Consider the following 22,210-nt stretch of genomic DNA (forward strand, 5'->3'; position numbering starts at 1 on the left):
CAGCTACCTAAGAAGTTGACTTCAAAGGTATTTTCCATCTCTGGACACTTTGATCCCATGACCTCGTATCCGAGATAGCCATAAATGATTCATCAGGCATTTACTTTTGTTTGTGTTGACAAACCCTAGAGACTCTTAATCCATTTATGTGTTTTTCTGTGCCTATCTCACAGTATCTGTGGAGGTCTACCAAAAATCAACTAGGAGGAAGAGGCTGTGCCTGCTACTTATAAGTGCAGTTGATGTGATACATCCATACCTGTTGTTCAGAGAGTCTACCAACCGGCAGTGCCTCACAGTGTATAGAAATAACCTTGTTGTGTGTGTTGAGGCATACAAGGTCTTTCTCCAGCAGTCACATATGCTCCCCAGAGAGCTATCAGCATTTTGTCCACGGGCTTCCCTTGCTCTTGTAATATCAACATTTACTGTTTTTCTATCATGACCAGTTTAAATAACTCTTGGCATTTTGTCATCCAGATGTGGCCAGAAACAACCAATATGGAACAGCTTGTAAAAATAATGGGGTGTGAGAACAGACAGTCGAGGGAACAAAGCTGCGACTGTCTTTCATCATTCCTAGAAGGAAATCGTGTTGTCATGAGCTTCCATTTTAGCTTCTATGTGAGGTGTGGAAGGTCCTGTGGTTTATTTTCCTCTCTTGGAGGAGGAAGGCAGAGCTTTCTGCTGAACAGAAGGGCTTGAAAGCAGTGCAGCCTAGCGACCAGAGAAGTCATGCAACTTGGATTCTTCTAACTCTAGTGTGTGGCCTTTGGCAAGTTGCTTAGTGTTGTGAGGTTCAGCTTCCCGCCTAACCAGAAGAGCCAGAGGCTTTGTTCATCTGAGGTGTGATTTCCACACTGATCCTGCAATATCCTGCTCTTAACAAAACTAAGACAGCCTTTCCCTTCTGTTTTGTCTTTAGTATGTTGAAGAACACCTTCAGAAAATATCATGCTGATGAATTTGCACTGCCCTGGCTGTTATTTGGGCTCTTTACCAGTAATGCAGAGAAGGACACTGGACTGTGGGGGCTGTGCTGATTTCAGGTGATTGAACTGACCAAGTCCCTTTTTGCCATGCTCAGCAATAACGGACGGGCTCAGTGGTGCCTGTGTTAGGATCCTCTGCTGAACAAATGCAAGGAAATTTCTGTTGTGAGCCTAGCACAGACATGAACGTCAGCGGCCTTTGGAGTTTCCTGCCCATCTCTCTCACAAGTTTCTACAGCGAGGAGGTGATCATCTGCTGAGGGTGGTCAGCACTTCTTGATGTGAACTGCAATGATGATTTTCTTTGGTTGACTCTGTAAATTGTAAATTTTCCACCAAAGTTCTGCAGCAGGGAAAAACACTGACCATTCGGTGGTAGGCAGGAAAATCACACTTATCACTGTGGTTAGAATAAGCATATCAGCAGCTTCAGTCAACTGTCCAGTATCTTCATCTGTAGCAGGCAAATGTATAGTTTCAGTCTGAACTTTCGTCCACAAGAGGAGGAAACCAGAGAGAACAGAATGAACTCGGTGAGGGAGCATGCACAGTATGTCTCCAACAGGCTGCTCTGAACTAACCCGGAGCAAAGCTTTATTCTGTGGACACCATGAGGTCATTAGGTGGTTAAAGGTAGCTTTTGAAACAGAGGTATGTCTGTCATCTACCCAAAAGAGTCTCACAAATTCTGAGGAAGCCTTAGACCTGGTGGATGTTTCTCTATGAAAATATTGGTTTTCAGTATGAGCGGGCTTTCTGAATGCAAGAGAAGATCCCCAACATTTTTTTTCCCATCATCTTCCCTAATTTTAGATAAAAGCTTTTGGATGATAGACTTGAGAAGACTGGAAGAAAGGTATTTGTGGACAGAATTTTTTCTTCTTTGCCCTTTCTGTTTCTTTTGCCAGAAGTCTTCTTTTACAAGTGTTTTATGAATGAGCAAAGGAAAGAGTTTTTAGGGTAAACATTCTTCCTCACTAAAACAACTCAAAAAGAACAACAACAATTATTTTTTCCCCAGTTTCAAAAAACATGAAATAGATCAATGCTGTCATGTCAGTGAATTTCTGCACTGGAGGGACAGGCTGCAAACAGAAGACTAAGGAGGGATGGGTGGCTGCTGGGAGAATGGGCCTTCACCTCAGGTGGCCCCTTGGCCTTCCTCTGGTGATTAACAGGAGGAGGTGGCTCCCTGCAGTGATTATGGTGTTTTAAGCAGCTTGGTCCAGCTTGGAACAATTACCTGGCTGCCTGGGCACTCTGAGAGCACAAGCTCTGGGCTTTTCTGTTTTTGGGATATTAGCTGAAACCAGTGTGATCCAAGACAACTGGAAGCCAGTGCTGTTGAACATCGTCTTTTATTTGGTTCTGAGAGACTGGAGATGCCCATGGTTTCTGAGATCAGTCCTTTCAGAAGAAGGACCAGGCTGTCACATTTGCTTTGCTGCCTTTTACTGTAAAAGGTCCCACTACAGTGGTCTTTATGCATAGTTAGCCTTTTAAGCCTTCCTGCCAAAGATTCAGCCAGTACAGACAGTGACTCTAATGCAGCAGGTTTGTTTGACATCAGGGCTAATTAGCAGTTATCCAAATCTTGGAGCAAGCTCTTTCAGACCTGTTTTTTTTTTCTTTTTTTTTTCTCAAGCAGGCTAGGCATAAAATTCCATCTGCCTAATTTGCAAATGCAGTTGCTTTAATTATGCATCCAAATTGGGAAAGTGTATACTCAAAAAGATAGACAGCTAATTCTATGCATATAGGATGATAAAGTGTATACAAATTAGCTGTATCCTCCAAAGCCTGCAACATCTCAAAGCCTGCCCCCTCTGAGGATAACTGTTTTAAAAGAATAAATCCTTTCATCTTACAAGCTTACAGCAGCTAAGACAGCCTGTACACCAGTTTAGTTTGTTGTTTTGTTGCTGTTGCTCATGCGGTTTTATTTTACACAAAGGGATAATTTTCTTTGTCCCTCCTGCCAACAAGGACCAGAACTAAAGGGTTACATGCTGTGAATGCACCTGCTGCTACATTCAAGAAATTTTCTATCCCAAGAGATGGCAAGTGCAGGGAAGTGTGATAGAGCAGGGGGAGCTGAGGGAAGGAGAACACAGGAATATGGATCATGGTAACTGCTGGTGAAGGCTGGAGAATGGACCAGAGAGCTCAGCCAGGTGCATCAGCAGCCTCTGCTCTGCCTTGCCAGTCTTCTGCCCTGACCTCCTTTATTGCCATTGTAATAGCAGACCCTGGTACTGGTTTTCCTTGCACCCCGTATAGATCATGCAGTGATCATCCTGAGACTTGGTTCCTAAACCTCCAGACTGGTGGTGGTTCTCTTCCCTGCCTGGATCTGGTGCTGCCAAACTGGCACTAATCTCCCGGGATGGTTGTGCCAGACCTTGCTTTGTCCTCATGGTTTCTTCTGTTTCTTTTTCCAGATGAGCAACAAAAGGTCGAATAGTTTCCGCCAAGCCATACTTCAGGGGAACAGGAGGCTGTGCAGCAAGGCGCTGCTGGAGGAAACGGGGCTGAGCCTTTCACAGAGGCTGATCCGGCATGTTGCGTATGAAACCCTGCCACGAGAGATAGACCGCAAGTGGTACTACGACAGCTATACCTGCTGCCCTCCACCCTGGTTCATGATTACCATCACTATTGTAGAGGCAAGTACCTTAATGCCCTCTCTCTGGGAGCCCACCCCATACTGCCAAAGGCTTTGCTGGGACATGAACAAGGGCTAGAGTGGGACTTGTTTAGACCCAGACGAGGACAGGCATGAAGCTGATAGTCATTTTGGCTTGCCTGTATGTGTGTATGGAGACTGTGATCCTATCTGTCTCCAAGCACAGTTATTAAGTCAGTGAAACAATTTTTATATGAAACCACAGAATTTGGGAAACTAGAGCAAAACTTTTTGAGGAGTGAAAATCAGCACAGTTCTAGGGAAAGTGGTAATTCAAATAATGGAATTAGAAGAAAAATTCCTATATGGTTACCTCTGTTCTGTGAATGGAGAGAAAAAGGAGGAAAAAGAAACTGGGTTAAATATTCTGACCTGCTCATCTGTTGCCCAAATGAGATCTTTGCACAATTGCTGAGTAATGTGCTCGAATAAGCACAGAGGAGGATATAATATGGCACTGATCAGTAGGGTGCTGAGTTCCTCTGACTCAGTGGCTGGTGTGTTATGGGAAGTCACATATAGAATTATACCAATGTGTTGCAGGTTCCTCAAAACAAGGAACTTTCATGCTGTGTGGAGCTGTCAAATGGGAGAAAAATTATTGTACACTCGACACTTCTCCATGGTTTTGAGCTACAAAGTGCTTTTCAGCGAGAGAAGCATTTGCTAACCAAGGAATCTCTCTACTCTTCTAGGTTGCCTTTTTTCTTTACAACGGGGTGGTATTAGACAGATTTGTGCTGCAAGTCAGTCACCCCTTATACCTGAAGAATGCATTACTTTACCATCCTCAGCTCCGTGCTCAGGCTTGGAGGTACCTAACCTACATATTCATGCATGCAGGGTGAGTACATACAGACTGTGCAGATTCCCCACAGTTCAGGTTCCCCAGAGAGAGGGAGGAGGAGGAAGTGACAGAATCAGCTCAGAAATAAAATTTTAAAAATCAATTCTAAATTGCGTGTAAAAATCTGAAGCTGTTGTTGAGTGCTGGGCAATGAGGGGCAAACCTTCACAGCTCTCTGAAGGGAGGAGGCAACATAAGGAACTTAGCAGATGCTACTCTTCTCCCCAGCAGTGTTGGGACCACACCTTCCTCTTATTGTGCACTTCCCCAGTGTGTACTTCCTAAAACTCAACAGATTGAAGTCCAGTGTCCCTCTAGAGGAGCTGTACAAGTGGTAGAACAAGTCTGGAAAGATGCTGGACTGGTATTTAAAAACTGCATGGTGTATTCTTGCTAGACTTCCTAGTTGAGGTTGGAAAAGTCAATTAAATTCCCTGTGCCTATGGTATGTCATCGCTTAGTAATGTTGTCCCTTCTGTAGGGACTGAGATAATGCCTAGAAGCCTGAGTCAAGATTGAACTCCCATATTGTACACACTGTAGAAACACCAGTGTTCCTGAAGAGTTGACAATCTCGACTGACCAGATGGACAGAGAATGGTCCATCTAACGCAAAATGCAAAATGAAGGTGCACAGTAAGATGAATCCTCCTTCATCCCATAGGAGGTATGTAGCAGACTTGGGAAGACAATATAAGGTGTGGGGATTCTAACTCTGTGCTTCTCAACTGTGCTAGTCCTCCCAAGATTCCAAGACACTTAATTGTGTGATGTTTGTGATGGCATGGTGATGAGTGAGTGTCACAGGAAAGTTCATCCCTGTACAAAACACTCTACCCCCTCTGAGTAGTTTCTCAGATCATTATTTTCACACATTCCTGGCAGATAATTGCAATTTTCTTTAATTCTGTCATTGAAAAATCACAGCAACAAGCTTTTTAGTAGTAGTTTATAATTTGAAACTAGATAAAGCCTCTTTGTTCTTAAATAGAAAGCCTATATCCCCATCAGTCAATGTTCTCCTATGAAAGGCCAGAAAGATCAAGCTGATCTTTTCCTTTTTCCATGTCTCTGATGGATGCTGATGTCTCTTCTCTGCCATGGAATAACTTCCTCGTTGTGTAATTGCCTTTGAGCATAAGATGTGCCCCAGATCTCTGAATAAAAACCATAGGACCCAAGGGGAGGGTAAGAAAAACTTACAGATGAAACTTCTGAATATGGCAACATTTGTACTCTGCATGCTAAATTCCTCCAAAAAGTCCATTGTATATAGCTTTCAGTCTGCAAGTGGAGACTATTGGGCTTAGCCGTGAGGCTGGTTATGAAAATGAGAATTGGAAATTTCCATCACTGAGGATGTGGGGAAAACTGGAAGAAACATTTGATTTGAACTAATGTTAGCTAATTTATATCTGTGCTTTTTTCTGGTGGTGGTGTTCTGCTTTATCACTTATGTAACCACAGACTGTTTTGGGATATGTTTGAAGAGAAGCACCTGCACAAGGACAATTTTTGCAGCATTTACATGTCTTCTTGTATCAGCTGTGGCATGCTTTCCTAACCTGTGCAAGGTCACCCTTTCCCGTGAAAGGAGGCAGTACTCTCATGTTCTTCACACTTCCTGACTGAAAAATTTCTCAGATTTATTTCACATCTGTGGCTGGCTCAGAGATGGACAGTGGAGAAGGTGGTGTGCAGGAGACTCATTGTTTTTGTGATGGATTCCAAGTTCTTAAGCTACACAGCCTCCAAAACAGTGGAGAGTCCTGCTGAAACAGTAAACCCCATGATTTATCTGGAGTTAGTCTAAATGTTCATTTGTTGCTAACTTCTATGTGTTAAGCTCCTTTTATATCAGGAGAACAGATAAATCTTGGAAAGGTAATAACATTTGTTAGTGGAAGCCCATCATTCTCTTCTCGTTTTCAAATGAGAGGCTAACACAATGCCATGGGTTCTGTTGTTATCCTGCTTCCAGCTGAGACTTTAAAATGGTAATGTGGACTGCTCCTTCATTTAGTGCACTTGGTCTGTTTTTTTGAAGAGCAAGTGACAGCCGGAAGGTGTCCGAGAAGACAGCAGTTGCTAAGGTTTGGCTGGCTGTGCTTCTAGAAAGATTCCAAAAATGCACAGGCTGTGTGTTGGTCCTGATGGCGGGAGCTTTGTCAACGGATGAAAAGGCAGGAAAAGTTGTAAATTCTGCCCTTCTGCTTTCACAAAAAGCAGACGTTGATTATCTGGGGCCCATGTATTTGTAACACTGCCATAACTAATGACTTGCATTGATGCTCAGTCCCATTTGTTTGGTCCTGGGGAAGGAGAAAGTCTTTAATAAATCAATGAAATTGTCATTTCAAGAATGACGCATTCAGCACTGGCAAAGGCTAATTATATTTTATGGGTGCTTATTGACTGTGGAGCCTTCAAAGCTCTTAGCATGATGGGGAGGAGAAGTGAATGGGATTGCTCGTGGAAAGTCTTTTAAGAACAGCTGTGAATCAAAGCAGTCACTTTAGAGTCTAGGATAAACTTTGCTGAGCTCTTACAAAAGCTTCCTTTGAAAAATAAGACCCAGTGCTTTGTGTGAAAATGTCAGGTGCCACCTCGTGACGTTGACTGTGTGCCAGCCAAAGCTTCTTCCCTCCCCTCTGTAAAAGGGCACTTGGATGCTTTGACTCTTTTCTGTGATCTCAGTTTGACCTTTGCTGGTTGTTCCTAATTTAGTTCCTAAGTTCTGTGAACATGCGGGATCAGAATGAGTGCCAGAATATGCCCATGCCCTGTGGCTTCAGAAGTCTTGAGCAGGGTAGTAAAAAAACTCAGTTACATGCAGCAGTTTCCCATGATGACAAATTGAAGTGCTGAGTGTCTCATGCAGGAGAGAAATTTATCCTTGGAGAGAAATTCACTGTAAACAAACCTATTAAGATATCCGGAAAGGACTGTTTCCTGCAGTATCATTTCCAGCAGTTTTTTCCGGTCCAACTTTAAATTCTCATTTATGAGACTGTTCTGTCATTACTGCATCTCGCCATCAGCGCTTTTCTCTCATGTATATGGGAAATTGCTATGGTAACATGAAGAAAGACCAAAACAGTGAAAATGCGTGTAACTTAAACCAAAGATTGGTAGTGGCTGTCTGTGAGCAATCCTTTTCTTGTATAAAATAGGATGTAGGTTTTCAATGCATTAGCTACTTTGCACTCTTTCTCCCAAAACATGGCTAGGCTTCTGCGTTAAGGGTAACACTGTGTCATTTAGATCCACCTGCTTTGTAAGCAGACTCAGGCACTTCTCATACAGAAGCCAGTATACCCCGGGGTCCAGTGTGATGTGGCCATTCAGCAAGGTCACAGCCCTGTGAGCCCAGGAATCTCAGACACTGGCAGGATGTTGAGAAGGACCTTGCTCAGGGGCCTGGTGCTGTTGTTACTTCACTGGAAGATCCTGCAGATGGCAAAGGCATGGGTAAATATTTGTATAGAGCTTTGAAAAGTGGCGAGACAGTTTTGTTAAGTACTGTTGATCAGAGTAACAAAGAACTTGCTTTGAAACCATTGACTTGGCACAGGAGAAAACTGTTGCACTGGAGTCTTTACCAAATATGCACGTCTCAGCTGTCATACTCTCTACCTTTAGGCTGCAAGTGGTCCTGCACGATGTGCACAGCGGGGTTTTCTACAAGACTAATCTCAGCCCACCTTTTCCCATTGTGTTCAGCAGGAGTTTTGCTATTGACTGGAATGGGAACAAGGGTAGGTGAACAGAGAGCTTCAGTGAATACATCTTGCGTCTCACTGGGCACCTAACCAGCCATAAATATGCCCTCTGCTTCCCATTCTGACCATGATCCCATTGCAGTAGGCACAGCAGAAAAGGGTAAGGGTCAGATAGCATAAACAGTAAGGCGGCATTATGTGTCACAAGGAAACGGCAACTGTCTTGGGACTTATAGGCTTACCTTGCTCTTGACTTGATATCTGTATCCCAGCACGGCAGTGTAATATGTGCAGGGAAAGTCTGTATCGTTAGGAGGTGACAAGAGAGGAGCAGGTCAAGTTTCTGGCTTCTGTTCCAGGCTCTGCTGCCATCTTGCTGCTTTTTTTGACAAGTCATGTAACTTAAAAAAAAAAAAGGGGGGAAAAAAAAAAAGTCTCACTAAGAACCAAACATGCTATGAGGTCTTTGGCTGACAAGAGCTGGGTGGATATGAAAAGGATAATGAGCAGTAAGGAGGGAAGAAACATTGCAGGTCTCAGTCTGATTTTTTCGGGAACCATTGTTCTTCACAGCGTTACAACCTGCTTTCATGAAGCAGGTGCTCTCTGATTTCCTTTCCAAGATATCCCTGGGTAAAGAAGGGACACAAAGAGTTAGAAAAGAGGACAACTGTTGTTTTTCCTTGCTGCAGGATAGAACACCTTGGACTCAATGTTGTCCTTCAGCTCTTGGTTGGGGTTCCCCTGGAAATGGTGCATGGAGCTGCAAGGATCAGCTTTGTGTACATTGCTGGAGTTGTGGCAGGTAGGTAACACCTCTGGATGCCCCAGATGGAGAAGCATCTGAAAATGGTCTGTGCTGGCTTTTGTGTAGAATAAATGTTTTGTGACATTTGGGTGTAGGAGAGGAGCAGTCACTGATCTTCTGTGCATTGAAATTCTTTTTGGAGGCTGAAAGTGGGGAATATGCTACAATTTGACATCTATTTCTAACTAGCCATAGGCTCTGTGTTTAGGAGACCTGCTAAAAAAAGCACCAACAACCTGTTACTTTACAATAGCTTTGCTTTAGATGGTCTTCCTGAATGTGGAAGTCATGCTGTTCCTTTCCTCTTGTGTCCATAGAGGCCTAGAAGAAAGGTGGCATCACAGGCATTCCTGCATGAAGAGTCTTCCCCGCCACCCCCCCCCCCCCCCCCCCCCGGTTCTATGCCAGTTCTTCCTCCATTTGTCCTGTGCTGTCTGTTTTCTACAGCCTGACTAAGCAAGAAGTATTTGGTTGTAGGTTGTGAGCAGTGCACAGGAACCTGGAAATTCATTTAATCATGAAGCCATGGGGTTTGATTGATTTTTAGCTTGTGCTGTATTGCTTTTATTTATGTCTAGCATTTCCAGCAGTTTGGAGGTGATGGAAGTTAGCTGACAATAGATCAACATCTAATTAAAATGGGGAGAGTGTGAGAAAAACCAAGGGCTTCACAGTGGAATTCAGGCAATGATTCACTGCCGTAGTTCAAGATTTATGGTGGTTTTTTTTTCTTCCAGCTACATAATTTTATTTTTTCCATAATGAGCAGATAAAATCTTTGTAAAATGGGCTGCATTGGGTACTAATAAATCCTACATTCTAGCAGAGACACTGTGGAAAGAGTAATTGGACTAGGACACAGGACCAGGCATAGTACAAACACCACACTTTTTAATTCAGAGAAAGGAGCTAGCAGACCAGCTCCACCGTCCCTTGCCTGTTATTTTAATAAGCACTGAAGTGGTCCCCAATCAGCAACTTTCCAGACATAAGCTTTTCTACATAGATCCATCTACCAAACCCTGGGGCTTCATTTATATACGTGTAAATACGCATTGCATGGCTTTGCAGGTAAGCGAAGCAAGCGAGCATTGAATCTGCTGCAGTTGAGTCCAGGCCAGCACTGCGAGTTGCCAGCTGCCTCTCAGATTTCTGTGGACATGGACTTGCTGACAGGGTCTGCAGGGCCACAGGCAGGTTTTACTTGGGCATTGGGTTGGGCTGAATGTCTGGAGCTCTGGAGGCTTGTAGCCAGTGCCTGAGTGAGGCTCACTAGCCCACCTAGCATTATTAGTTCATTTCTGCTACACAAATGATCCCCTTTTTTTTCCTTAGATAAGCTGCCACATCCTCATAGACTTGTCTTTCACACCTTATGACCTATAAATTGTGGAATAAGGTGCCAAAGGAAAGGGAAAACTTCCTTTCTTAGTGCAGGATGGAACTACAAACATGACTGGAGAGTCCCACACAGAAAAGCATTCTATGATACCCATACCTCTTTGAGTTGTTAGCCAATTATTAAACATGCTTTATTCTTTGACGTGTGCCAGGAGAGAGAGAAAGAGGCGTACTTATGCTGAGGATCTGGCAATAGAAAGATAACACAGCTCCTAGACAATCAAGAATAAACAGTAAAATGTAGACACAGGCCACAGCGGCCATTCCCTACTTTATGTTTTTTTCTCATTTGTCTGGCTTTACTAAGACGACATGTTGAGACTGAGATAGAGAGACTCAGTGCAGTGTCTGAGGACTTAACTACAAGTTCTCATTACTCCTTTCTTAAGTTCTCATTAACTTTTTCATTATGTCCTGGTTTTGACCAGGATAGAGTTATTAATGATGATGTTTAAGAGCTGAGAAGTCTCAGGGCCATACAGTGAAGGAAGGAGGTATCAGCAGAGTTGGCTGGTGGAACCTCAGCACTTTCTTGACCTAGAATCAGCTGAGCAATTAGGAAAGAAGTTTGTTAGATTCTGTACTACCAAGGACTCTCTCAAGATTTGCCATTGTCTCTTTTTCCCATTCCCACTCATCACAAAGATCTTCATTATCCCTGCCTTGTGACACCATGTCTGCCTTTGTGTCTCTATTTCTTAAATTACTTCTAAAGTTTGCAATGAAAGGAGCTTTTAGCAGATCCAAGCCTTCAAATGGGATAAGGAGAAGTAGTGCCTATGTTTGGATGTATTGTTACTAGCGATGCCTTTATGTGATTGACCTGTCATTTTGCTATCTTGTGTTTACTGCCTCCACCCAGATTATTTTTAGTTACTTTTGCTCTGAAGTTTTATAAGTAACAGGCTGTGCTCTGATCAGAGGCCTGTGCTAAGTTACAAGTCCCCAGTTCCTTCTCGCTGTGCAAATATTTGTCTTGCCAGCATGGGAGCTACTTCTATTTTATCTTCAGGTGAGGATCCAGACACAGATATTTGTCTGTCTCCTGCTTCCTTGTTAGTTTAATCAGGGTATAACTGCCTTTTTTTGGCATATGTTTGAAGATATGTTTCTGCCTTGCTTGGCTGCTTTTAAAGTAGGTGCAGAAGAATCGATCAGTCACTGTCTTAGCTGTTCTACAGGACTGAGTTAGCTTCCACAAGTCAATTGATTTCCCCTTTCCGCTTCTCTTTGTGTATTACTGACCTGCATCAATTAGCACAAAACAAGCAGTAGCAAGGATGTAGGGTAGGAGAGAGTGTGTTTATTTGGCTGGCAATTGTCACAAACCCTTGTTTTTTCTCCCAGGGTCCCTGGCAGTGTCAGTAGCTGATATGACTGCGCCTGTGGTGGGCTCCTCTGGAGGCGTGTATGCTCTTGTCTCAGCTCACTTGGCCAATATAGTCATGGTGAGTACCGGAATGACTGTCTAACCCCTTTGAAAGTGAGCCAGGTCTGGTGGCCCAAGGGGATTGGAAATGGGGCCTGACCCAGCTGTTGGTCATTCAGAGCTTGCCCCAGTTAAGATTCTTGTCTTCGTGTTGTGGTCCTGGAATAGAAATGTTACACTGCAGTTGGCTTGGTACCCTCATGACTGGCAGCTTGCCAGGAGAAGCCAAAGATGCTGATAATCCAAGATTTAGCAGTGTACTCCAGGCTGTCAGCTCTCCTTGCAAGGGCTGACAAATGTTTGGAAAAGGAGGAGCTGACTGGCTCTGCAGAAGTTGCAGTCCTGTTTCTGTCTGCATGTGCCGTGTAATGTCAGTGGGTACCTAAGGAAATTTAGTGTTTGGTGGATTTGTGTGCAGAATACCCCCTGATCTCCATTTGTAAAACTCAGACTGAAGCTGAACCCTGGGCATAGTAGTGATGCATCTTTTTGTCATTTCACCTAATGAAATACTTTACAAAGATCAGTAAATACCAGCATCGCATCGTCATTCCTCTAAGACCTGGAAATAGGAGCTCATCCAAGGTTCTCAGCTAGGTGGTGGCAAAGCCCAGCACATCTGCCTGTGTGACTCCTAAACTGATCACTGGGCAAAAGGGCTTTGCTGAGAGATTTGTGTGTGGTGGTACAGGGTTGCATGTCTGTCCTGTATCAGCAATGTCAGAGCAGAATAACCATAAAAATGATGGTAATGTGTTCTCCCCTGGGTCTGAGTGGGAAGATAATGCGGGTCGGCTGCAGTAGAGACAGAAGGTCTGTTATATGGATGCTGAAAAACGTGTGTGTGCTGGTACTTGTGTCAAGCCTAAAAGAAAACCTAGTATTTAATGCTTGTATGTGGTGAAGTCAACAGGCTCCGGCTGCAACCCACAGCAGTGCTGCTCCAGGCAGCTGGCAGTGGGGGAAGCTAGTGATTTCCTGAGCAGAACAGGACTCCTTTTGCTGTCTTCAAGTTTTTCAGAGCATGAATGAGCTGGGAGCTGTTGTCCAGTTGAGTGGCTGGGCAGAGAGATAGGGAGTGGAGGAGAGGGGCTACCCCTGTACCACAGGGTTTCTACTGGGGAAATGCCCCCCTATACACAGTGATTTTTAGTACAGTTTGTGTTCCCTGCCACTGGGCCAACAGAAGCAGGAGGGAGTTTCCCCTGTCTCACAGGGTGGTAATGCAGACACAGGGTTTCTTCACACCAAGATTCACAGGGTCAGAGGGGGACATTGGAGGAAATTTTGGTTTGTTTTAGAGAAAGAGGCTCTGCCAGAGGCGTTACCTTCCCAGACTTCTTAAAACATTGCAGAGTGGCCTGTTCTTTCACTACTCATTGGCCTTCTCCAAATCTATTTAGCAATTGTTACCTTAGCATCTCTATTTCTTCATTATCCGCTGTCTCTCTTCTCATCTGAAATTACTTCTACTGCCTTTCCCATTCTGATGGTGGTTTTTTTTCATTTCTTTCCCCCCTTTCTCTGCTCACTTAGTATCTAGATGTGGTGCTCCCACGTGTTAAAAGGCACGTTGGCCGTTTGTTGGTAAAGCACACAGCCTTGCACAGGTGCTTTGAGCGTGCTGGGAAGAAGAGGCACTGTTGCAGAGAGGGTCTCTTGAATCTTCTGTTCCCTTGTGCCTCCTGGTAACCAAAGGAAATGAAAACATTCCTGCTTGTAAAAACTAAATATTATTGGAATTAAATATGTAAAATAACCAACAGGAGGAAGCAATAAAGCATGTCACCCTAAAGAAAAGTGTGAGGGGAGGAATTCAAAACAGCTACATGGAAATGAAAACTGAAGGAAGCAGCACAGTATTAATCAGCAGGAGTTCAGAGCCTTCTGACGGGGTTAGGTGTTTGTGTGGAGAGAGAAAATGAGTTACTTATTTTGTAGAGATTGCATTTTTGCAGAAATAATTTACAGACAGATACCATATAAAACTTGAATATATGTAATATGTATTGCAGAATATTTTTTCAGCAGCCTGAAAAGTCACTGGGTGCTGTTAAAGTTAGGCTGAAGAGTTTACAAGCAAATTTTTTTTTTTTTTTATTCCTTCAATGTGATGAACAGGGAGTTTTTCATAAGAAACCTTCCTAGCGTGGTATCTCATACTGCTTTCAACAGGCAAAATTTCATTTAGTCACTTAGTAATAATAATAGTGTTGTCATACATCTGAGTTCCCCAGAACATGATCTCTTCTTCTGCTTGGAAATTTTGTGCAAGTGGGAAAGGAGGAATATAAACATTCCTCCCAAGATTTCTGTCATGCAGAGATTCTTATTCCACTATATTGATTAATGACCAAGCCTGAAGACAGAGGAGGCCAAATCTGGGCTTTCTTATGGGACTGTTTCCTTGGTATGCTTTTATTGAGGTCTTTATTATTTGTGTGTGCTCTGCTGAAGATCTGAGTTGCAGAATTTCAGGGAGCCTGAGGTACAGGCAGTAGCACTGGAAAAGCACTGTAGGGCTTGAATGCACTGAGAAATGGCCTGACAGGTGATAGTATGGGGCCTCCAAGTGGATCATGATGGCCTGTGTGATGTTAGTCAGAATGATGCTTGTGTTGAATGCTAGGTACTACTGAACATAATTTTATTTGATGTGACCTACTACAACAAGGTTTTGCAGGGTAGGTAAATTCAAATATTCTTAAAAGTCAGAATTTAAGGTGAAACATACTAACATGTTAAAAATTAGTCTGTCTGAAGAACAGAGAATGGCAAGGCCAGTCAAGGACCACACCACACCAGCTGGATCTCAGGCATGGAAAGTCAGTAAGACTGCCAGCCACAGAAGTTATGGACTGTCCATAAGTTGGACATGTCTGCAATATATCCTTCATGGTTATGTCCTCTGGGATTCACAGACCTGTGTTTGGTGTGGTGAGTGGAAAGTTCACAGCCAGGTGGCAAAGGGGTTTCTTTCAAGGGATGGTTGTCCTTGATGCTCTTCCAGTGTAGATTTGAATGTAAAATCCCTCCAGGTTTGCATGCAGCATCACTTTGTTTTCCTTGTCTCTTTTCCAGAACTGGTCAGGAATGAAGTGCCAATTCAAACTGCTGCGCATGGCTGTTGCCTTGATCTGTAGTAAGTATCATGCAATACTTGGCACGTGTGCAGTCCTGTTTTCTTTGTCCTTGTCATAAGAGTTCATGCTGATACAGAGAGTTTTGACTTTGCAGCACTTTTGGTAGGAACTTGCAGCTGGACCTTCTGGCAGCAGAAACCACATCACACTCAGATGCAGATTTTGGCTTTCAACACAAGCATTTGTAAATGAGGATTTGTTGTGAGCCAGCATCTGTAGCTTGTGGCATTTGTGAAGATCTAGGACTTAAACATCTCATCTTTGAATTCGCAAACAAACAATGCTTTCATAATGATAATACTTACATTTCCTAGAGCGCTTCCTATCTGGCATGGCAGTAGCATTATACATGTTACACATTAATGAGTTATCTTCCAGCCATATCCGTAGGGTGGCCACAATAAGGGAAACTAAGCCATGTATTCATCACAGACAATTGTCTTCAAAGTCTAACTCTTTTTTTTTTTTTTATGATTTTGGTATAAATTTTGAAAGATGGATATTCCCCCTCCCCATCTACATTTCCACAAACCCAGACCACTGACCAGCCAGTGGGGAGACCTCATGTCTGTGTGCCACAATGCTTACATAGCCATGGCTTCGCAGCTTCCCTGTGCTCACCATAAAAGGCAGTTTCTCCCTTTCCATCTCTTCGGGGATACAGTGCTGCCTGCAACATGGATTTAAGAAGGGATAGACCTAGAGAATTAATTCCTTTTTCCTTCTTTATTCCAGTGAGCTTTGAATTTGGAAGAGCCGTGTGGCTGCGATTCCACCCCTCTGCTTACCCACCGTGCCCACACCCCAGTTTCATGGCTCACCTGGGAGGGGTGATGGTTGGAATCACTCTTGGTGTCATCATCCTGAGGAACTATGAGCAGAGACTCCAAGATCAGACTTTATGGTGGATCTTCCTTTCTATTTATGTCATTTTTGTCTTGTTTGCCATCTTCTGGAACATTTTTGCCTACAGCCTGTTGGATCTAAAGCTACCTCCCCCTCCTTGAAAACATGGGACAGAAAACTGGAGAGCGGAAGTCATCTGTCAGCTATGTTAAATGAATGAAGATGAAGGATCTATTTTTATATTTAACTTAGGGGAGGATGATTCTTTTGAACACAAGTGTGTCCTGGAGGAGATGCTTAAAGGTCTCACGAAAGAATGGGCTGATCAGTTTGTTCACAAATCTAGCAGGTACTGTAATACTGGCTGGCCTGGACCCTGCAGTTTCTCCACTGCCAGGGCTCCCATTGGGCAGCTTGTACCTGGGCACTTATCAGTTGGTTTGTTAGCACACATCAATATTTTGTACAAGATATTTGTATTTTCCAGATCAGTGCTAGAATTATGGCCAGTTATTGAGAGAATCTCCTCAGTGTTACTGAACACTAAAAGGGAAAAAGAGCAGACATTTACTCATTAGAGACTCAGATGGTTCTCACAAGGCAGCCTAGGTTTGGTTTCTATGGACACATCTGACTGTTCAGCCATACCAGTGCCACTGTCTAATTACTTGAATGGTTCATAAGATATTTTAGCCTACAGTGAAACCTGTCTTGAGCACCTGTCAAAGAAATCAGCAGAACTTGATCACCCAAAGTGATGGAGACTGGTCTTCAACTACAGGTCAAATGAAATTGCACTATAAACCTTGGGAACTCTTAGAGTGTTGTGGGCACCCAGCCAGAGGTGACTTACTGTGCATGTTTCACTTGATTTTAATTATTTTTTTTCCTCAGCCTGCTATGGCTAGAGGGCATGACTGGAGCTTCTTTTTTAAGGGATGGAGAAAAGGAGGGCAAATGTTCAATTGTGTTTTTATCAGCTGACAATCAGGTGCTGTTTTCTTCTCACTTTATTTCTGGCCACGCTGATCTAATACCTGGCCTGCAGTGAGCTCCTAGCAAGGATCTCAACTATTCCAGCAGGTTCTTACTGGAAAAGTGGGACCAGGATCACCTATAGCAGCACAGAGTGGGAACTAGACTTTACAGCCATACAGTCCATTTGGGGCCAAATCTGTCTGCTGAAGTCAGTGGAGTTAAATCAGGTTGTATGTAGCACTGGTTTCCCACTGAAATGGAAAGGATGTTACTGTGTTACAGTGATCATTGTGAAACTGATGAAACTGGTTTTAAAGTGACTGCTAAATTTTGAGGATGCCTCTTCCTGAGGCAACGGATGTTCGGGGGCTCCAAGCAACAGTTAATTGCATTGATGCCTTTTTCTTTAACGTTGGTCAAGCCCAGGTTTTAACAATCTGTAACTGGCCTGTAGCACAGTCCATACAGTTGCCTGCACGGACCTGGGAACCAGACTGGAACATCTGTAGCACAAGCAGTACTTATAGGTACACTTCTCTGTAAGGTGCTTATATTATTTTGCTTCTCACTTTAGAGAGCTGCCAAACTACAGTCCAGGAGTGTGGATGCCCTCCTTTTCTCTCCCCTTTAGCCACCTAGTTTGATGGCCTGGATAAAGCAGCCATAGGAGCCTCTCTAGACTAGCTCCTTTCTTCCTTTTTTCTATTTGCATACTGGTGCCCAGGCACCAGCCACCAGAGCCTTCCGCAGCACATCTCACGGGCACTGTAGCAGTTGGGTTTGCTCTGTAGCAAAATGTCTCTGTATTGTGGGCTTTATTCTCTCAGCTGTGTAATCGGTGCTGCCAGATGATACCACAAACTGGTGGGAGCTTGTCTTTCTAGAGGGGACATTCACAAGTGCTTATCAGCTACCCCTTCTTTGCCTCTTAGGGGAAAAATATCTCTGGTCTGGAAGGGTGAAGTTTAGCTCCCACAGTATGCACTAGCAAAACTCCTGTTGCCTCGGGGAAAGGGAAGCGGGGAGAAAGTAAGTGTTTCTACAGCCTGAAATAAGCCTTACCTGCAAAAGAAACAATTTTTGCTCTCTTTGTGCACAGGAATGGAATCTCTGAGGGCAACTGCACCTTTGTTGTTCTGCATGGCTAGTACATTGCTCATGGGCCCTCAGATCAAGGAACAAGAGGAAGGGTTAAGTGTCAGAGCTCTGTTCATTTTGGAGAAGGGGATTGGTTCCCTGTGCCATTTTACCTCTGCAGTTTGGGTCCAGATCAAAGCAGTCATGAGAGTTTACATGCATCTGTTCAGGTGCTGGCCCAGTGGGTTTCGTAACAGTGGCGATCATCTGCCTGGGGAGCAGCAGGCAAGCGGGAGAGTGGGGAGCTAGGAGAATACTGACAGAAGCATGGTTAACACACAAGGAGGACGTTCCTTTCCTCACCTATTGCTAAGCCTTTCTGATTACAGATGCCTTTAAAACAGGTGAGCAGAAATGGGAGTTCCCCTGAAAGTTTTAGGAAAACTTTGAAAATTTTGGTAGAAAATGTCAACCACAACAAAACCCAGATAATTTTGCTTATAATTTAGCAGAGTACAGTATGCACCAATTGACTTTTATTTTTGGTTTCTCAGCTGAAAGCTACTTAATGTCCATCGGTTTCTCCCCAGAAAGGTTTCTATGCCTGTCAGTGATGTGCTCTGGGGTGAAGCAGCAAGCTACAAATTCGATGACCACCAGTTTCTTCATCAGCCTGACCCTGGCCAACACATCTTTGCCGCTGCTCAGGAGTAGGCAGGAGCTGAACAGAGTAATACAGGCACCGTTTTTCGGTCCTTTATCCATAGATAAACATATTTTACATGAACTGGTTGAAAACAGCTCTGAGGTTGAGCTGAGCTTATGACTTGTCCTTTTAAACTGTTGTTCATCTTTCTGACTTCCATTTTGTGTCCCCATACCTTGTCTGAGCAAGTCTATAAGCAACCCCGGGGACAAAGGCCAGACTTCAGAGCAGTAGTAGATTTATTGTGGGTGAAGAAACGAAACCCTCTCCCATTCCTGCTCATCAGAGCTGGAATCTCTCCCCATACATAGAGCAGGTTGTACACAGAGCCCGTTGTCTGCTAAGAGTCTGTCAGCTCATGCAGTCAGGAGCAGCGCAAAGTGCTTAAGCTTTTATATTATGTTTTTTTAATCACTAAAATTGCACTGTGAAAACTTGTTATGTTTTTACAGAGTATCAGGAAGTCTAGTTATGTTATTTTCTAATGCACCCAGGAGTGCCACAGTGCTGCAGCACCAGAGAGCTAATAGCAACAAGGCTTTTCTTTTACCTCCAGATGTCCTTGAAGCTGCTGGCTTATGTCGGAGACGTAATATTCTCCATCCTGCTCATTTGTGGTTCCAACTTGTCACAGTCAGCAATGTGTTCCTGAAGGAGACGTCCACTGAGGGACTGGTTTTGGTGACTGTTATGGTTTTATTTCAGCTGCTGCCAGGATTTTACATCAGTCGGATAAAATGTGAATCTGTTGAACCTTACGGATGTGCAGTGCTAGAGCGAAAGGCAAGGACTGCTGCCAGTGTACAGATTTGAACAGTGCACATTAAAGAAAGTTATTTTATGTCCTTGAGGAAGGATACAACACCTGGGGAGAAAAAAAAAAAAAAAAAAGCCGTTTCTGTGCTGGACTTCCCATTTAGTAAGTATATTGCAGTACTGGTCCAGTGAGGCTGGGTGCAGGGAGTAGTAATGCAGACTGGGAGAGCCTGGGTGCTGGCTGAGAGCTCCTTCGGGGACATCTGCTGGCAGCACGGCGACAGCACGGACAGGGTCGGCTCCCAGCATCTTGCTGGTCCCTCAACCCGAAGAGAGACGGGAGAAGGGGCTCAGACAGCTGTGGGGAGGAAGAAGGAGGAGGAGAACCAGGTAGATCAAAGTCCACGGGGCTTGCAAAAATTGCACCTTTTATTCCTAGATGCTTGTAGGCAGGTAGAGATTAATTTTGCACACATCCGTAATAATATAGGAAGGAGGAGGGGTGGGGGTTTGTAATGAAGTGATGGGAGAGGAAGTTACCAGAAACAATCTCTGAGTGAGGTGTAGAGGAGTTGTAAAAATGCTGATGAATTTACTTTTGCTGAGTTCTTAAGACAACGTCTCATGTCACTTTTTCCCCATCAGTGAGTGAGGAATCTTAGCACTAATGTGGCATATTGTGATTCTCCACTGCTTGCCTCTTTAGCAGTAGGAAGTATTTTATCAATGGGAAAGGGGGAGGCCAAAGAAATTATGGTTGTCTGAGGTTTCTGGACTAGAAATAAAGCTCAGGGATTCTGTGTCCCAAGACCTTGCTCCTTATGATGGATTGTACTGCCCTGTATGTTCTAAATCAGATTAGATCAATTTGAACTGGGGTGTGAGGGATGGAATCTGACACATTTAGAGCTGGTACTAAAATAACAGCAATGTGCTGACCTCACAAGACAGCTGCTGTTTTGTGCCAATATTTAGTCTCACAGGATCATGGGTAGGACTTTCACACATGCTTCAGTGGGTAAAGAGCTCAAAGTCTATCTGTTTACATAGATTCAAGCTCAGCTCAATTGCTTTGGAAACCCCATCCACTGGCTTTACCCAAAGTGAAACTGGAGAGCATGGATATAGTTCAACACCAGCAACCTCTGGAGGCAAACTGGGATGTAGAGAACAAAGGCCTGTGCCTCTGGGGTTTTAGCCTCTTTGAATATTGCTGCTGTTCTGTTTCTTTTGTAGTAGTGGCTGCTCTACAGTGGTCTGTGATACAACTCAAAAATTCCTTCTGCAATCACTGATGCTGAGAGCTGGTTATAAAGGAAAACAGTGCATTTTGCAGCTCTGTAAAGAAAGAATCACACATAAGACAGAAACCAAGCTTGTTTAAAGGTAAATGAATTTTTAATGTCACCATTAATCATTGGCTTTTAATTGGAAAAAGCTTTCTAATGAGGTATTTCTGAAATGCCAGTAGTAGGACAGAAAATTTATGTTTCCGGGTACTTTACAACACAGAGCACAAAATATTCCCTAGGCCTGACTTAAGTAGCAAAAGTACCTTAATTTTCGGTGAGCTTAATAGATACGTTAGTCACTGTCTCCTGACTCCTCCACAGTGTCTGTTTAGTTTGCAAAGAAACCTAAATTTATGCAGCTTTTCTTTTGCTTACACTACTAATGCTAACAGCACATCCAAGTGTTAAACACAAAGCACTAAACAATGTAATTTTCTGCCTTAAAATACAGAACAAATGATACTTTCCCGTTAAGGGCTAGTAAAACAAAATGATATTTGCAAGGTAAGATGCTATGGTACGTTTCCAAATATTTTTGTATTGTGTACATTCTGTATATTTTTGTTGTAACAATATTATTTGAGCGTAAAATCCATTAAATTTTTTTTGTTGGTGTTTTTTTGTTTGTTTTCTGTTCCTTTTCTCTTTAAATTGAGCTGGACACATGTCCAAAAAACAAGCAAGAAAAAACTTTCAAAGACAGTTTTGTAAATTTGTCTACAGTTAACACAGTATTTAACAAAAGAGCAATTGGTTTTGAGCTCTGCAATGTAATCTTTTAGTAATGACATTGATAACTCATTTTTATGTCTCTCTAAAAGTGTCTGCCTAAAAGATAAAGGGAAGAGTGAACTGCTGCTTTATTTCTCCATGAGATATAACAAGGATGCAGAACCAGCTTGGGACTTGTATTGAAATTCAGGTCTTGTCTCACCATTTGACAACTGATGCTTTAGTGCAGTAGTGACCTCAGAACTGCGGGGAAGTTGATGATCAAGTATATTGGACTGTTTTGGGGGTTTTTTATTGGGGTGGAGGGTTGTTCTCTTTTAACATCAGTCTCTACCGAATGTCTTAAAAACTCAGAGCTGAGACATTCTTGTCTCTGGAATCAATAGCGGGAACAACAGATCCAGGGAATTCTGCAGCAAACCTCCAACTGATTTAGTTATTTTGAGATAACTAAAATAAAAATCCTTCCACCAATGTGGAAGGGCAAGGCTTATTTTGAAAGATATTTTGTGTTTTTGTTGGGAAACATTGGGTTAAAGTGTAACTTAAAGAGATGAAGATGTAACTAGCAGCAGTTCCTGTCAGGTTTGTTATGCCTAAGGGGAGGCAGATCGGCAGATCACTGACTGCTACAGCATGTGGGACTCAGCTCTTGCTGTTAAGTTTTCTGCACTTGGCTGAGCTTTCTGAGACACTTAAATCTCTTTATTCATTAGTTGAGGACTGTCAGCAAAAAGGTAAGGTGGGTTTTGTTGGGTTTTGTCAGTTAATACAGAAAGTGTTACTGTCTGCTAG

At 43.3% G+C, this 22,210-nt stretch overlaps 1 protein-coding gene across 1 annotated transcript in view; it reads left to right on the top strand.

Annotated features, from left to right (window-relative positions):
- Window positions 1–21,302, top strand: part of RHBDL3 (rhomboid like 3) — a 70,348-nt gene extending 49,046 nt beyond the window's left edge. Inside the window, exons 4-9 of the mRNA XM_074846812.1 lie at window positions 3,434–3,658; window positions 4,374–4,522; window positions 8,940–9,052; window positions 11,804–11,904; window positions 14,967–15,027; window positions 15,764–21,302. Of these exons, the coding sequence (XP_074702913.1) occupies window positions 3,434–3,658; window positions 4,374–4,522; window positions 8,940–9,052; window positions 11,804–11,904; window positions 14,967–15,027; window positions 15,764–16,035 (921 nt within the window). The 3' untranslated portion in view covers window positions 16,036–21,302. The remainder of the gene's footprint in view (window positions 1–3,433; window positions 3,659–4,373; window positions 4,523–8,939; window positions 9,053–11,803; window positions 11,905–14,966; window positions 15,028–15,763) is intronic.
- Window positions 21,303–22,210: the final 908 nt, after the last annotated feature.

Source organism: Strix aluco, chromosome 21 (assembly GCF_031877795.1).
Source record: "Strix aluco isolate bStrAlu1 chromosome 21, bStrAlu1.hap1, whole genome shotgun sequence".
Classification (NCBI taxonomy): domain Eukaryota; kingdom Metazoa; phylum Chordata; class Aves; order Strigiformes; family Strigidae; genus Strix; species Strix aluco.